Here is an 18020-nt window from a genome sequence, read left to right as displayed (position 1 = left end):
TAGTTGGTGATATCAAATGCTAGTGAGGATATGGAGAAACTGGGTTCCTCACACATTGCTGATGGGAATGTAAAATGGTCCAGACACTCTGAAATATAGTCCGACAGTGTCTTAAAAATCTAAATGTACATTCACCATATGAACTAGCAATTGTACTCCTGGGCATTTATCCCAGAGAAACGAAAACTTATATCTTCACAAAAAAACCAATATATGAATGTTCATAGCAGTTTTATTTGTAATAGCCAAAAACTGGAAGCATTCAAAATTTCCTTTAGCTGGGCGAGGTGGTGTGTGCCTGTAGTCTCAGCTACCCGGGAGGCTGTGGCAGGAGGATCGCTTGAGCCCAGGAATTTGAGACCATCCTGGGCAACACAGCGAGACTCCAACTCTACAAAAATAAAATAATTAGCCAGGCATGGTGATTCTTGTGGACCCAGCTACAAGAGAGGCTGAGGTGGGAGGATCACTTGAGCCCAAGAGGTTGAGGCTGCAGTGAGCTGTGCTTGCGTCACTGCACTCCAGGCTGGGGGACAGAGCGAGACTCTGTCTTTAAAAAAAAAAAGAAAGAAAGAAAGAAAAAAGAAAAGAAAAAGATAAAAAAGGAATAACTGTTGATGTATGCAACAATTTGGATGGATCCCAAGGACATTATAATGACTAAAAAAAGCTAGTTTCAAAGCTCACACATTGTATGATTCCGTTGATACAACATCTTCAAAATGATGAAATTGCACAGGTGAAAAACAGATTAGTAAGGTTTAGGTTTAAGGATTGTGGAGGGCAAGAGTGGGTGTGATTACAAAGAGATAGTACAAAGGAGGTATTTGTGATGATGAAATAGTTTTGTATCTTACTTGCATATGATAAAATAACAGAACTATACACACACCTTGTATCAATGTCATGTTCTTGGTTTTGGTATTATAATTTTATGTAAGATGTAAACATTGCTGGGCGCAGTGGCTCATGCCTATAATCCCAGCACTTTGGGAGGTCGAGGCAGGCAGATCACCTGAGGTCGGGAGTTTGAGACCAGCCTGACCAACATGGAGAAACCCCGTCTCTACTAAAAATACAAAATTAGCCAGGGGTGGTGGCGCATGCCTGTAATCCCAGCTACTCGGGAGGCTGACACAGGAGAATCACTTGAACCCGGGAGGCGGAAGTTGCAGTGAGCTGAGATCGCGCCATTGCACTCAAGCCTGGGCAACAAGAGCAAAACTCCGTCTCAGAAAGAAAAAAGAAAGATGCAAACATTGAGGAAACTGGGGTGAAGGGTAACCACACATCGCTATACATTCCTTTCTTTTCTTTCCTTTCTTCTTCTTCTTCTTCTTTTTTTTTTTTTTTGAGACGGAGTCTTTCTCTGTTGCCCAGGCTGGAGTGCAATGATTTGATCTCGGCTCACTGCAACCTCCGCCTCCTGGGTTCAAACGATTCTCCTCCCTCAGCCTCCTGAGTAGCTGGGACTACAGGCGCGTGCCACTGTGCCCAGCTAATTTTTCTATTTTTAGTAGATACAGGGTTTCATCATGTTGGCCAGGCTGGTCTTGAACTCCTGACCTCATGGTCTACCCAACTCGGCCTCCCAAAGTGCTGGGATTACAGGCGTGAGCCACCATGCCTGGCCTCTTCTTTTTTTGAGACAGGGTCTTGCTCTGTTGCCCAGTACGGAGTGAAATGCTGTGATCACAACTTACTGCAGCCTCAACCTCTTGGGCTCAAGCGATCCTCCCACCTCAGCTTCTCAGCTTCCTGAGTAGCAGGGACTACAGGCGCATGCCACCACAACTCGCTAATTTCTGTATTTTTTTTTTAGTACAGTCAGGGTTTTGCCATGTTGGCCAGGCTAGTCTCAAACTCTTCAGTTCAAGCAACCCTCCCACCTCGGCTTCCCAAAGTGCTGGGATTACAGGCTTGAGCCACGATGCCCAGCCACCACTTCTTTGCAACTTCCTGTGAATCTATAATGATTTCAAAATAAAACTTTTTTTTAAAAAAGCCTCGATTTTCAAGAACAAAACAGACTAATATTTTAATTTTATTTATTCATTTATTTTTTGAGACAAAGTCTCCCTGTTGCCCAGGCTGGAGTGCAGTGGCGTAATCACAGCTCATTGCAGTTGCAACCTCCTAGGTTTAAGTAACCCTCCCACCTCAGTCCCCCGAGTAGCCAGGACTACAGGCGTGCGCCACCGTTCCCAGCTAATTATTGTATTTTTTGTAGAGACAAAGTCTCACTATGTTGCTCAGGCTGGCCTCGAACTCTTGGGCTCAAGCAATTCTCCTGCCTCAGCCTCCCAAAGTGCTGGGATTATAGGCATGAGCCACCACACCTGGCCCATACTGATTTTTCTTTCTTTCCTTCTTCTTCTTTTTTTCTTTTTTAATGCAGAGTCTTCCTCTGTCACCCAGGCTGGAGTGCAGTGGCGTGATCTCAGCTCACTGCAACCTCCACCTCCTGGGTTCAAGTGATTCTCATGCCTCAGCCTCCCAAGTAGCTGGGATTACAGGTGTGCCCCACCACACCCGGCTGATTTTTGTATTTTTAGTAGAAATGTGGTTTCGCCATGTTGCCCAGGCTGGTCTTGAACTCCTGGCCTCAAGCAGTCTGCCTGCCTTAGCCTCCCAAAGTGCTGGGATTACAGGTGTGAGCCACTGTACCCAGCCCCATATCAATATTTGTATTTGAAAGCAAAAAATTTTAGTACTTCTCTAAGTCACCACCTCAAGCTGTGATAAATGGATTCTGACAAGTGGTTTTTCCTGACATGAGAAGCTACAGGTGCCTAGGGGGTTGATTCACTGATTTTCCTCCTCAAAGACCCTTTGGGAGCAGCCTGGCATGACCGGAGAGTGGGAAAATCTGCCTGTGGTCTGTAAGTGGATTCTCTCTGACTTTGCCTATTACGGAATGTGGGCTTCTTCAACACTTCTGCTCCTGGGAGGTCAGTAACGCTCAAGTGCTGATGATTCCATTTAGGACAGTTAGGAAAGGATCGTCTCATGCAGAAACAGGCTCTCCTTCTCCGCCTTCCCCTTCCCCTTCCCCTTCCCCTCCTCCTCCTCCACCTCCTTTTCTTTTTTTTTTTTTTTTTTTTTTAAGACGGAGTCTTGCTCTGTCACCCAGGCTGGAGTGCAATGGTGCGATCTCAGCTCACCGCCACCTGTGCTTCCTGAGTTCAAGTGATTCTCCTGCCTCAGCCTCCTGAGTAACTGGGATTACAGGCACCCACCACACCACGCCTGGCTAATTTTTGTATTTTTAGTAGAGATGGGGTTTCACCATGTTGGTCAGGCTGGTCTTGAACTCCTGACCTCGTGATCCATCTGCCTCGGTCTCCCAAAGTGCTGGGATTACAGGCATGAGCCACCATGCCTGGCCAAAAAAGAATTTTATATAAATGTCACCATATAGTGGCCGGGCGTGGTGGCTCACGCCTGTAATCCCAGCACTTTGGGAGGCTGAGGCGGGCGGATCACGAAGTCAGGAGATCGAGACCATCCTGGCTAACACGGTGAAACCCCGTCTCTACTAAAAAATACAAACATTAGCTGGGCGTGGTGGCGGGTGCCTGTAGTGACAGCTACTTGGGAGGCTGAGGCAGGAGAATGGCGTGAACCCAGGGGGCGGAGGTTGCAGCGAGCCAAGATCGCACCATTGCACTCCAGCCTGGGCGACAGAGTGAGACCCTGTCTCAAAACAACAACAACAACAAAAGTCACCATATAGTATGAACACTTTTGAGTCTCCTTTATTTCACTCAGCATAATTATTTTATTTTTTTAGAGGTAGGGTCTCACTCTTTTGCCCAGGCTGGAGTGCAGAGGTGTGATCTTGGCTCACTGCAGCCTCAGACTCCTGGGCTCAAGCAATCCTCCTGCCTCAGCCTCCCAAGTAGCTGGCACTACAGATGCAACATGAGTGTCACAGTAACCAGCACAACTCTGAATCTTACGCAGCCATGGTACATTTGTCAAAACTGAGAAATTAACATTGGCACACTAATATTAACCAAACTACAGATTTTATTTGAACGAATATTACCAGTTTTCTCACTAATGTCCTTTTTCTGTTCCAGGAGCCTATCCAGGATACCACATTGCATTTAGTAAGCATATTTTAAAATTACGATATAGGCATTAAAAGATCTGGAACGAGCCCGGGTGCAGTGGCTCATGCCTGTAATCCCAGCACTTTGGAAGGCTGAGGCAGGCGGATCACTTGAGATCAGGATTTCGAGACCAGCCTGGCCAACATGGTGAAACCCCGTCTCTACTAAAAATACAAAAATTAGCCAGTTGTGGTGTTGCACACCTATAATCTCAGCTACTCAGGAGGCTGAGGCATGAGAATCGCTTGAACCTGGGAGGCAGAGGTTGCAGTGAGCCGAGTGCACTCCAGCCTGGGCAACAAGAGCAAAACATCCGTCTCAAAAAAACAAACAAACAAACAAACAAACAAAAAGCAGACTGGGTGCAGTGGCTCGGCCTGTAATCCCAGCACTTTGGGAGGCTGAGGCAGGAGGATAGCTTGAGCCCAGGAGTTCAAGACCAGCCTGCGCAACATGGTGAAACCCTGGCTCTACAAAAAAATACAAAAATTAACCAGGTATGGTGGCGCACACCTATAGTCCCAGCCACTCAGGGGACTGAGGTGGGGGCATTGCTTGAGCCTGGGAAGTCAAGGCTGCAGTGAGCCATGATTGCCCCACTGCATACCAACCTGGGGGACAGTGAGACCCTGTCTCAACAAAATAAAAAGCCAAAATTTTGTACAAAATATTTATTTTCCCTAGCTGCAGTCAGGGTCACATGTGAAGTGAAATGGGCTATAAATTTTATATATCAGTCGGGCAGGTGGCTCACGTCTGTAATCCTAGCACTTTGGGAGGCTGAGGCAAGAGGATTGCTTGAGCTCAGGAGTTTGAGACCAGCCTGGGCAAGATAGTAAAATTCTGTCTCTACAAAAAAATAGCTGGGTGTGCTGGCATGCACCTGTAGTCCCAACTACTCAAGAGGCTGACATGGGAGAGTCGCCTAAGCCTGCAAGACACAGGCTTCAGTGAGCCAAGATCAGGAAAAGACAGGATGATGTTTCCTCCCCTCATATATATATAATATAAATATTATATATTATATAAAAATATAAATATATTAAATATTAATATAAATATATTATATAAATATAAATATTATATATTATATATAAAAAATATATTATATATTATGTAAAAAATATATATTATATATATATAATATATATGGATTACATCATTAAATCCAAAATATAAATAAATATATATAAAATTATATTTAATGATGAGGTAGTGAAAAGTGTCCACACATACTCCAGAGACCCTTTCCTTTCATATCCTTAACTTTCTGTTTTTTTTGTTGTTGTTGTTGTTTTTTTGAGACGGAGTTTCGCTCTTTTTGCCCAGGCTGGAGTGTAATGGTGCAATCTCGGCTCACCCCAACCTCTGCCTCCCAGGTTCACGCGATTCTCCTGCCGCAGCCTCCCAAGTAGCTAGGATTACAGGCATGCACCACCATGCCCGGCTAATTTTTTGTATTTTCAGTAAAGACAGGGTTTCTCCATGTTGGTCAGGCTGGTCTTGAACTCCCGACCTCAGGCGATCAGCCCACCTCGGCCTCCCAAAGTACTGGGATTACAGGTGTGAGCCACCGTGCCCGGCCTCATATCCCTAACTTTCATTTCATCCCCCACTGTGCAAAAAATGGGCTAAATTTCAACCCACTGAGGTCCTTCCAGCTAAAGTCTGGATACAGAATTAATGAATTCTGGCTGTAGAATTAATGATCATCACTATATATGTCTATGTGTCTGGCACATTCTCAAATTTGTGGTTCCTCTTATTTTCCATCACATGCCAGGTATTTTGTCTTCCCAGGTTGACAAGTAGAAAGAAAAGAACTATTCTTTTATTCTTTTTTTTTTTTTCTGAGACAAGATCTCACTCTGTCTCCCTGGCTAGAGTGCAGTGATGTGATCATAGCTCACTGCAGCCTTGAACTCCTGGACTCAGGTGATCCTCCCACCTCAGCCTCCCTAGTAGCTGGGACTACAGGCACACACCACCATGCCTGGATAATTTTACTTTATTTTTTTGCAGAGATGGGGTCTTGCTATGTTGCCCAGGCTGGGCTGGAACTCCTGGACTCAATTAATCCTCCCAGCTCTACCTCCCAAAGCACTGGGATTACAGGCATGAGCTACCATGTCTGGCCTTTAATAGTGCTTTCTTTCATTTTTTTTTTTTTTTTTTTGAGATGGCATTTCACTCTTGTTGCCCAGGCTGGAGTGCAATGGAGCGATCCCAGCTCACTACAACCTCCGCCTCCCAGATTCAAGCAATTCTCCTGCCTCAGCCTCCTGAGTAGCTGGGATTACAGGCATGAGCAACCACGCCCAGCTAATTTTGTATTTTTAGTAGAGATGGGGTTTCTCCATGTTGGTCAGGCTGATCTTGAACTCCCAGCCTCAGGTGATCCACCCACCTCAGCCTCCCAAAGTGCTGGGATTACAGGCGTGAGCCACTGCACCCGGCCTTTTTTTTTTTTTTTTTTTGAGACACAATCTCACTCTGTTGCCCAGGCTGGAGTACAATGGCACAATCTCAGCTCACTGCAACCTCCGCCTCCAGGGTTCAAGCGATTCTCCTGCCTCAGCCTCCCAAGTATTTGGAACTACAGGCACGTAGCCACCATGCCCAGCTAATTTTTTGTCTTTTTAGTGGAGACAGGATTTCGCCATGTTGGCCAGGCTGGTCTCCAGCTCCTGACCTCAGGTGATCCACCCGCCTTGGCCTCCCAAAGTGCTGGGCTTATAGAGGTGAGCCACTTTGCCTGGCGAATAGTGCTATTTTTTTTAAAACACCTACTGAATATCTGAGTGAGTCCATAACGTCCTTAAGATGGCCAAAATATCACTTTGGGTGGCTGAGGCAGGCAGATCACTTGAGGTCAGGAGTTCGAGACCAGCCTGGCCAACATGATGAAACAACTTCTCTACTAAAAATGCAAAAATTAGCCAGGCATGGTGGCACGCACCTGTAATCCCAGCTACTCGGGAGGCTGAGGCAGGAGAATCGCTTGAACCTGGAAGGCAGAGGTTGCAGTGAGCCAGGATATCACCACTGTACTCCAGCCTGGGACTTTGGGAGGCTGAGGCAGGCAAAATGAGGCAGGAGAACGACGCCCACCAGATAGATCACTCTACGATCCCACACTTTGGATAAAAAATCGGGGTCAAAAATTACCTAGTCCCAGCTACTCGGGAGGCTGAGGCAGGAGAATGGCGTGAACCCAGGAGGCGGAGCTTGCAGTGAGCTGAGATAGCGCCACTGCACTCCAGCCTGGGCGACAGAGCTAGACTTCATCTCAAAAAAAAAAAAGGCCAAAATAATAACACATCTTTGCATTGGAGTTATTTCTTGGATGTATCTCCCCCAATGCACACATTGGGTGTTGTTAACTTAAACAGAAAGTATCAGAGAGACCATTGAATCTTGGTTTGGTTCCTCATTGGCTGTGCAAACTTGAGCAAGTTCCTTAACTTCTCTGAGTGCTTATTCCCTCAGCTGTAAAATGGAGCAAATAGTGCCTTCCTAGGTGAGTGTCAGGATTAAGGGACTCAGTTTAGTCCCTGCCGTTTTGAGAATAAGCAATAAATGGTCATTATTGTTATAACAATTTTGGTCATTATTTATGGAAGTGCTCTAAAAAGTCACTTTTTCTTTATGATTTGTGCATTATTTTTGGAGGGTAGGGTCTTATTTAGCAAATATTTTCCAGCTCACTCTGCTCTGAAGATCATATTTTCTTCTCAAAGTTTTAGTTTTGTTCTTTCCCCTTCAGATCTTTAATCTATCTAGAATTCATTTTTATGTGGGAAGTGAAATCCAGTTTTTCCCCAGATGGATAATAATTGACACAGCTCCTTTTCTTGAAGAGTCCATCTGTTTCCTCCGTCCGGTATCATGTTTCCACATATGCACGTGGCTGTTTCTAGGCTCTCTCATCTATTCCACTGTTTCTTTTCTGTCCTAACAGCAATGTGTCTTAATTACCATGGCTCTATAATATGTTTTTATATCTGTTAGGGTGTGTGTCTCATGATGTTCTTTTTTTCTTTCTTCCTTTCTTCCTTCCTTCCTTCCTTCCTTCCTTCCTTCCTTCCTTCCTTCCTCCCTCTCTCTCCCTTCCTTCCTCCCTCTCTCCCTCTCTCTCTTTCTTTCTTTCTCTTTCTTTTTTCCCCTCCCCTCCTCTTCCTCCTCCTCCTCCTCCTCCTCCTCCTTCTCCCTTCTTTTTTTGAGACAGAGTCTCGCTCTGTCGCCAGGCTGGAGTGCAGTGGCGTGATCTTGACTCACTCACTGCAACTTCCGCCTCCCAGGTTCAAGTGATTCTCCTGCCTCAGCCTCCCCAGTAGCTGGGATTACAGGTGTGCGACACCACGCCCAGCTAATTTTTGTATTTTTCGTAGAGATGGGGTTTCTCCATGTTGGCCAGGCTGGTCTCAAACTCCTGACTTCAAATGATCCTCCTGCCTCACCTCCCAAAGTGCTGGGATTACAGGCATGAGCCACCACACCCAGCCTCTTCTTTCTCTTCCTCCTCCCCCTCCTCCCCTTCCTCTTCTTCCCTCCTCCTCCACCTCCTCCTTCTTCTTCATAAAGTCTCACTGTGTTGCCCAGCTGGTCCCAAACTCCTGGCCTCAAGCAATGCTCCTGCTTCGGCCTCCCAAAATCGTGTGCTGGGATTATAGGTGTGAGCCACCACACTCACACCAGATGTTCTTTTTCTGCAAAAACCTTGGCTTTTTTATCCTTAGCTCTTCCATATAAATTTTAGAATCAGTTTACTAAGCTCTGCCCACATACAGCTAAAACATGTTGGGATCTTGATAGAAATTACAGATTGATTTTGGGAGAATTGAAATAATGATGATACTGCATTTCCCATCCATGAACATAGAATACCTCTGTAAATTTAGGCATTCTTTACTCTGACTGCCAATACAGTTTTGTTAATTTTTCCTCAAAGATCTTACATATCTTTTTTTGTTTTATACCTAGGAACTTCATATTTTGTTTTAGCAATTGCTTTTGGAACTTGGTTAACAGCATCATCTTCTGTCTCACTTGAATCTGACACAGAGAGTTTTTTATGTTTTTGGTTATTTTTTGTTTTACTTTTTATTTTGAAATTAAACTGATGAAAGTTGCACAGATAACACTAAGAACACCTGTTTACCTTTTACCCAGGTTCAGCCAATATGAAGATTGATACACATCCTCCCTCTCTCCCTGTATCTCTTTATATTTATGTCTATATATAACATATATACACATACATATATATTTCCACGTGTGTGTGTGTGTCTCCACTTTTTTTTTTTTTTTAGTGAGACTAAGTCTCACTCTGTCACCCAAGCAGTGGCACGATCTCAGCTCACTGCAACCTCCACCTCCCAGGTTCAAGTGATTCTCCTGCCTCAGCCTCCTGAGTAGCTGGGATTATAGGCATGTGCCACCACGTCAGCTAATTTTTTGTATTTTTAGTAGAGATGGGGTTTCACCATATTGGTCAGGCTGGTCTTAAACTCCTGACCTCGTGATCTGCTTGTCTCAGCCTCCCAAAGTGCTGGGATGACAGGCGTCAGCCACTGTGCCCGGCCATCTCCACATTTTTTTGAGTTGAGGTCTGACTCTATTGCCCAGGCTGGAATGCAGTAGCATGATCATGGCTTACTGAAGCTTAGAACTCCCAGGCTCAAGCAATCCTCCTACCTCAGCTTCCCAAGTAGCTAGGACTACAGGTGTGTGCCAACATGCCTGACTAATTTCTTTGATTTTGTAGAGCTGGGGCCTCACTGTATTGTCCAGGCTGGTCTCGAACTCCTGTGCTCAAGCAATCCTCCCACCTTAGCCTCCCAAAGTGCTGAGATTACAGACATGAGCCACTGTGCCTGGCAAATTTTTAATTTAAAAAAAAATTATATATATATATATATATACACACACACACACATATATATGTATAATTTTTTTTTTTTTTGAGATGGAGTCTCGCCCAGGCTGGAGTGCAGTGGCGCAATCTCGGCAACATCTGCCTCCCGGGTTCAAGCAGTTCTCCCACCTCAGCCTCTTGAGTAGCTGGGACTACAGGCGTGTGCCACCACGCCCGGCTAATGCCATTAGTTTTTGTATTCTTCCTCCTCTGTTGCAGGAATTTCACCCAGGGACAGCATAGAGTAGGCCATTGGTAAATGCTATACCTGTCAGTCCTTCATCATCTCCTGATAGGACCCTTGCAGTAGACTTTTGTTGTTGTTGTTGTTTTGTTTTGTTTTGAGACAGAGTGTTGCTCTGTTGCCCAGGCTGGAGTACAGCGGCATGATCTCTGCTCACTGCAACCTCCACCTCCCGGGTTCAAGCGATTCTCCCGCCTCAGCCTCCCAAGTAGCTGGGATTACAGGCATGTGCCACTACACCGGTCTAATTTTATGTTTTTACTAGAGACGGGGTTTCTCCATATTGGCTAGGCTGGTCTCAATCTCCTGACCTCAGGTGATCCGCCTGCTTCGGCCTCCCAAAATGCTGGGATTACAGATGTGAGCCAGCACGCCCGGCCAATACTGTTCCTTTCATGGCCTATTTTTCCCACAGGGCTAAGTCCAGCACCTCAGCCTGACACCCGCAGGGTTCTGCCCCACCCACCTCCCCAGCCTCCTAAACTGCTACTCTCACTCCCGGGGACCTGAGGCTTCACCAGGTCTTGTTACCTACCCCAACCATGGGTCCTCGGGCTTTCAGTGAAATAGAAATTGACATGAGGTGGCCAGGCGCGGTGGCTCATGCCCGTAATCCCAGCACTTTGGGAGGCCAAGGTAGGCGGGTCACCTGAGGTCAGGAGTTCGAGACCAGCCTGACCAACATGGTGAAACCCTGTCTTTACTAAAAACACAAAAATTAGCTGGGCTTGGTGGCGGGCGCCTGTAATCCCAGCTACTCAGGAGGCTGAGGGAGGAGAATTGCTTGAATCCAGGAGGCAGAGGTTGCAGTGAGCTGAGATCGTGCCACTGCACTCCAGCCTGGGCGACAGAGCAAGATTCTGTCTCAAAAAAAAAAAAAAAAGAAAAAGAAAAAGAAAAAAAGAAAGAAAGAAAAGAAAAGAAATTGACATGAGGGCCAGGCACAGTGGCTCACATTTGTAATCCCAGCACTTTGGGAGGCCGAGGAGGGAGGATCACTTGAGGTCCAGAGTTCGAGACCAGCCTGGCCAACATGGTGAAATCCCGTCTTTAATAAAACTACAAAAATTAGCTGGGCATGGTGATGGGTGCCTGTCATCCCAGCTACTCGGGAGGCTGAGGTGGAGAATCACTTGAACCCAGGAGGCGGAGGTTGCAGTGAGCCGAGATAGCACCACTGCACTCCAGCCTGGGCGACAGAGCGAGACCCTGTCTCAAAAAAAAAAAAAGGAAAGAAAGAAAAGAAATTGGCAGAAGGCTAAACGAGTTTTCCTAGACAAGGCTTCATTGGAGCTTATGCCCAGACATAAAGGAGTCAGCATGAGAGAGAAAGGGAGAGAGAGGGGGAGGGAGAGAGAGAGAGAGAGAGAGAGAGATTGATTGAGATTTTTCTATCTGACTCTCCGAAAAGAGCCAGGAGGGCTTTTTTATTAGGCAAAGCATGGGAATTGACATGGGGGTAGGGCGTGCAGGTTGGCATTATCTGGTTGCCATGGTTATCTTGAGTAATGGGTCACCTGTTAGTCTGGCTGGTGGCAACAAGGCTGTCAATCAGTTCAGCATTCCTTCCTGAGGTGGGACACTCCACAACCTTGGTTTGATATTTGGATCTCCTAAGGTCAGTTCCTGGGATTCTCTTAAGTAATAGGCATGTTTCCACTTGATGACGTCAGTGAAATCGTGGTATGGGTCTGGTGATCACTGGGAATGCAGGGAAGAATGCCGTGGTTGGGCCAGGTGCAGTGGCTCACGCCTGTAATCCCAGCACTTTGGGAGATTGAGGCTGGCGAATCCCTTGTGGGGAGGAGCTGGGCGTGGTGGAACAAGCCTGTAATCCCAGCTACTCGGGAGAGTAAGGCACAAGAATTGCTTGAACCTGGGAGGCGGAAGCTGCAGTGAGCTGAGATTGTGCCACTACACTCCAGCCTGGGCAACAGAGTGAGATTGTCTCAAAAAAAAAAAGAATGCCCTGGTGAAGGTGAGCTGAAGCCAAGCCCCGCTTCTGCTCTGTCTCATTATGAACTCCCGGGGATTCACCCAGGAATGAAGAACGCAGGGCCCCTTCTCCACCTCTCTTCACACAGCTGCCTCTGCCTGAACTGACCTACCCCCCCCCCGGCCTCCCATAAAATAAGGCAGAGACCCATGAAATTCCTCCTGTCTCCTAATTGGTACTGCCTCCTTTTTCTCACACTTGGAATGAGCTCCTTCTGTCTCAGATCTAATCCCCCTGACCCTTCAATCAAGGGCTTTCTCCTGTGTCTTCCACAGACCTGGGACAGCTCCCTTGCCGGGCTGCGAGCGTCCTAAGGGCAGGGCCAGCAGGGGATTGGAGGGAAGCTGTGATACATTGTGGTGCACCAGGCAGCCAGCACACTCTTTGCGAACTTTAACATGAATACACTTGGGGACTTACAAGCTAAAAACTTTCAAGTGAGCCGGGGCAGGCGCGGTGACTCACACCTGTCATCCCAGCACTTTGGGAGGCCGAGGCAGGAGGATCACCTGAGGTCAGGACTTCAAGACCAGCCTGCCCAACATAGTGAAACCCTGTCTCTACCAAAAATACAAAAATTAGCCAGGCGTGGTGGTGCATGCCTTCCTGTAATCCCAGCTATTTGGGAGGCTGAGGCAGGAGAATCACTTGAACCTGGCTGGGAGGTGGAGGATGCAGTGAAACGAGATCGCACCACTGCACTCCAGCCTGGGCAACAGAACAAGACTCTGTCTCAAAACAAAACAAAACACAACAAAAACAAAAAAACCACACACACACACACACACACACACACACACACACACACACACACACACAGAGCAAAAAAACTTGAACGTGGATACACGTGGGGGATTTCCAAGCTAAAAACCAAATTCTGCTGTGGTCAGGCTGGGGTGAGGGCTGAGAGTTTGCAGTTCTAACAAGCTCCCAGGTGTTACTGATGCTGCTGGATGGGGACCACTTTATGCAACAAGGGCCCAGCTGGCCAGGGAAGGGAGGCAGCTGAGAGACCAGGTGGCAGCAGCCAGCATCCCACGGGTATAAGATGGCCAGAGGCGGCTGCCCGCTGCTCTGCAGGCGCCATGGAGCTGAGCTATAGGTTCTTCATCTGCCTCCTGCTCTGGGGTAGTACTGAGCTGTGCTACCCCCAACCCCTCTGGCTCTTGCAGGGTGGAGCCAGCCGTCCTGAGACGTCTGTACAGCCCGTACTGGTGGAGTGTCGGGAGGCCACCCTGATGGTCACGGTCAGCAAAGACCTTTTTGGCACTGGGAAGCTCATAAGGGCTGCTGACCTCACCTTGGGCCCAGAGGCCTGTGAGCCTCTGGTCTCCATGGACACAGAGGATGTGGTCAGGTTTGAGGTTGGACTCCACGAGTGTGGCAACAGCATGCAGGTGAGAGAGGCTGGGGGCCCTGGCTTTGGTGGGAGGATGTTCGAGGCAGCCGGGGATGGGGAGTGTGGCCACAGTCGGTGGGAAGTGGGGTTGGGTAGATCCCTCTCCCTTGTAGGTGGGGAGGTGGCCCAGTTGAAGCCTGAAGTTGGGCGCTGAGGGCACCGAGACTAGGGCGCTCCTGCCTCTGACTGCCGACCTTAGGTAGGTGGGGTGGAGCTAGAGGTGGCCAAGCACTTTGGGCTGGCCCAAGCTACGCCACTCTGACTCAGGTGGGTTTGTGACACACACAGGCATGCGTGATAGGATAGCGCCGTGGGTAGCCTAAGGGGCTGTTTCTAATGCTTGGGGCATTAGGAACTCATTCTGAAGAGACCCAAAGTATTCATTATCTTAAAAACAACAAGTGGGCCGGGTGCAGTGGCTCATGCCTGTAGTCCCAGCACTATGAGAGGCCAAGGCTGGAGGATCACTTGAGGCTAGGAGTTTGAGGCCAGCCTAGGCAACATAGTGAGACTCTATCTCTTAAAAAGCCTGTAAAAAAACTAACTGGGGCCTGGTGTGGTGGCTCACGCCTGTAATTCCAGCACTTTGGGAGGCTAAGGAGTTTGAGACCAGCCTGGCCAACATAGTGAAACCCCATCTCTACTAATAATATAAAAATTAGCCAGGCATGGTGGTGCATGTCTGTAATCCCAGCTACTCAGGAGGCTGAGGCAGGAGAATCGCTTGAACCCAGGAGGCAAAGGTTGCAGTGAGCGGAGATTGTGCCACTGCACTCCAGCCTGGGCAACAGTGCAAGACTCTGGTTAAAAAAAAAAAAAAAAAATCCCACATAGATAAATGGTCTGGGGGCGGGGGCATCATAACCTTGGTATTGAAGACCTTAAAAGCATCAGTGTGTCCCCGGGGGCAGCTCCAAGGGGGAGAGGCTTAACCTGTGGTACATGCAGGAAAAGACCAAGAAATCCAGGCCAGACTTCCCTTCCCCTAGCCGGTGGGGAAAGAGGCTGCAAGGAGAGGCCTTACAGCAGGGCAGGGCTGGGCACACAGCCAGACAGCTCCCCAGCTAAACCCTGATCCCTGGACCAAGTTCCTCCGGCCCTGTCCTCTCCTGCCTCAGGGGAACCTGGCTCCTCCTCACCTGGGCCTAGACCTAGTAGCTTGCCTGGGATGGGGGCAAGTCCAGCCCCTGGAGCCCTCTGGCCAGAGCTCTGGTCTTAAATGTGGTCTCCTGGGCTCTCTTTGAGAACTCGAGGCCCTTGTTTTCCTGGGAAGGGAGGCCAGAGAGCTGCAGGAGTTACTTGAGGAATTATTCTAGTTTAGAGGCTCACAAACATGTCTTAGATTTACTTGGGGAGCCAGGCACCTGGCTCCCCCACCTTCTGTGAAATGGGCTTGAATAGGTTAGAAGCTGATAAGTGGTATTTTTTTGTTTTTTTGAGACAGTTTTGCTCTTATTGCCCAGGCTGGAGTGCAGTGGCGCCTATAATCCCAGCACTTCAGGAGGCTGAGATGGGAGGCTCGCTTGAGCCCAGGAGTTTAAGGCCACCATGGGCAACATAATGAGACCCCTTCTCTACAAAACACACACACACAAAATAGGGTGTGGTGGCGCCTGCCTTTAGTCTCAGCTATTTGGGAGGCTGAAGTGGGAGGATTGCTTAAACCCATAATTTAGAGGCTGCAGTGAGCTACGATTGTACCACTGCATTCCAGCCTGGGAGGCAGGACAAGACCCTCTTTTATTAACCCCACCTGTGGAGCTTCTAAAAATCCTGATGTCCAGGCTGCTAAAATAGAAAGGATGTGGGACCAGCTGTGGGTAATAAGGATCTCAGGTGACTCCAATGAGGAGCAAAGCCTACAAACTCCTTCCTCTTGCGTGGTGTTTCCCAGTTCTGCCCGGTGAGAATCACCTGTGGCTGGCTGGGCGCGGTGGCTCATGCCTGTAATCCCAGCACTTTGGGAGGCCGAGGTAGGTGAATCACGAGGTCAGGAGTTCAAGACTAGCCTGGCCACGATGGTGAAACCCCATCTCTACTAAAAATACAAAAAAGTTAGCCAGGTGTGGTGGTGGGCACCTGTAATCCCAGCTACTCAGGAGTCTGAGGCAGAGAATTGCTTGAACCCGGGAGGCGTAGGTTGCAGTGAGCTGAGATCGTGCCACTGCACTCCAGCCTGGGCAACAGAGTGAGACTCCGTCTCAAAAAAAAAAAAAAAATTACCTATGGCCATGGCCAGTTTCCCAGGTATACAGCCTGTGCAGTTCTGTGGGGCCCAGTGCTTAATGGAATGCCCTCCTGCCCTGAAATGGTAATAACTTTTGAGTAAGGGGCTCCACGAGCTATGCTGGTTCTGTCTGTGCTGGGGCACTTGCTAATAAGGTCTAGGACTGTTCCCTGAGGATCGAGTTTGGTCAGGGCCAGGCAGCCACCTGAGCTCCTGGGCAACCTTGACCTCCTAGGCTCAAGCCATCCTCCTGCCTCAGCCTCCTGAATAGCTGGGATGGACTACAGGCATATGCCACTGTGCCCAGCCAAGTTATCTTTTTGTAGAGATGGGGTCTAGCTCTATTGCCCAGGCTGGTCTTGACTTCCTGGCCTCAAGCAATCCTCCTCCCTCCCAAAGTGCTGGGATTACAGGCGTGAGCCACTGTACTCAGCCCTCAAGTAGTTTTTAAACAAGCTCCCTGAGGTGAGAGGTGGGGATAGTGAGTTTAGAATAGGTGGTTAGGGGTTGAGTCACGGTGGCTCATACCTGTAATCCAGCACTTTGGGAGGCTGAGGCAGGTGGATCACCGAGGCCAGGAGTTTGAGACCAGTCTGGCTAAGGAGGCGAAACCCTGTCTCTATTAAAAAAAAAAAAAAGCATGGTGGCACGTGCCTGTAATTCCAGCTACTCAGAGGCTGAAGCAGGAGAATTGCTTGAACCTGGGAGGCAGAGGTTGCAGTGAGCCGAGTTTATGCCACTGCACTCCAGCCTAGGCGGCAGAGCAAGACTTCATCTCAAAAAAACAAAAGGTGGTTAGGAAGTGACTAAAGTGGGGGTTTCCAGTGCTGGCTCTATGCTAATCACCTGGAAAGGTTGTAAAAATACCGATTCTCAAAGAGAATCTCATACCTTCATTCTATCGGGGTAGGGCCTGGTGTCACATTTTTCTAATATTCTAGCAAAATCTTCAAACATAGGTGTTTGCTACAAAACTCTCTCCCAGGCAGGCCCTGCCTTCTGCAGCCCTATTGGACGATGCAAATTTCCCCAGTAGCACTCACCTGTGCTCTTCCTGCCTCGGGAAACCTCTGAATCAGTCTCCCCCACCTTATGTGAAATGGGTTTGAATAGGTTAGAAGCTGATGTGGGTTTGTGTTTTTTTTTTTTGAGAGTTTTGTTCTTGTTCTTGTTGCCCAGGCTGGAGTGTAATGGCACAATCTTGGCTCACTACAACCTCTGCCTCCCGGTTTCAAGCGATTCTTCTGCCTCAGTCTCCTGAGTAGCTGGGATTACAGGCACAAGCCACCACACCCGGCTAATTTTTGTATTTTTAGTAGAGATGGGGTTTCACCATGTTGGTCAGGCTGGTCTTGAACTCCTGACCTCAGATGATCTGCCTACCTCAGCCTCCCAAAGTGCTGGGATTACGGGCGTGAGCCACAGCGCCCAGCCAGAAGCTGATAAGTGTTAACAGCTGGGCACTTCCTGACTGCTTCCTGGGGGCTATCTTGGCCCTGGGCCTCTCCTGAAAGAGGAAACTGTATGTACTGGGGGGCGTGGAAGGGGAGTGTCGGAAGGGAAGCGTGTATCCTGATGCCTCTATTGCTTGGGTGCTACATGGTATCTGCCATGTGGTTGATCCAGGCTGCCTGTGGTGGTATCAACGTGTGGTGGTGTCAGGTAAAGATTCCAAGGTACAAAGACAGTACCTGTCCTGCCTCTTTACTGACCAGTGGCAGAGCCTGTGTTCTCTTTTGTAGAGATGGGGTCTTGCTGTGTTTCCCAGGCCAGTCTCGAACTCCTGGCCTCAAGCAATCCTTGGCCTCCCAAAGTGCTGGGGTTACAGGCATGAGTCATTGTACCTGGCCTTGACCCTGTGGTCTTTGTCTCCTTGTGGGCTGCCCTCCCTGAGCACTCATGTATGGCTTGGGAGTACCCGGGCAGGTGATGGCCGGCAGCATTAACTTCTCACCTTTCCTCTAGGTAACTGACGATGCCCTGGTGTACAGCACCTTCCTGCTCCACGACCCCCGCCCTGTGGGAAACTTGTCCATCGTGAGGACTAACCGCGCAGAGATTCCCATCGAGTGCCGCTACCCCAGGTCAGTGTGGGACTGACTTATGATCCCTGGTACAA

At 48.4% G+C, this 18020-nt stretch overlaps 1 protein-coding gene across 2 annotated transcripts in view; it reads left to right on the top strand.

Moving 5' to 3' along the window:
- Positions 1 to 18020, top strand: part of ZP3 (zona pellucida glycoprotein 3) — a 45407-nt gene that overhangs the window by 14854 nt on the left and 12533 nt on the right. Inside the window, exons 2-3 of one of the 2 annotated variants that reach the window (XM_032756238.2) lie at positions 13448 to 13672; positions 17867 to 17985. In XM_032756238.2, the coding sequence (XP_032612129.1) occupies positions 13514 to 13672; positions 17867 to 17985 (278 nt within the window). In that variant the 5' untranslated portion in view covers positions 13448 to 13513. Of the gene's footprint in view, positions 1 to 13345; positions 13673 to 17866; positions 17986 to 18020 lie in introns of those variants that run through there. The other variant, XM_032756234.2, reaches the window with a different exon arrangement.

This window comes from Hylobates moloch, unplaced genomic scaffold (genome assembly GCF_009828535.3).
Source record: "Hylobates moloch isolate HMO894 unplaced genomic scaffold, HMol_V3 SCAFFOLD_1, whole genome shotgun sequence".
In the NCBI taxonomy this organism is placed as follows: Eukaryota; Metazoa; Chordata; class Mammalia; order Primates; family Hylobatidae; genus Hylobates; species Hylobates moloch.
This window is presented reverse-complemented; position numbering and strand designations above follow the sequence as displayed.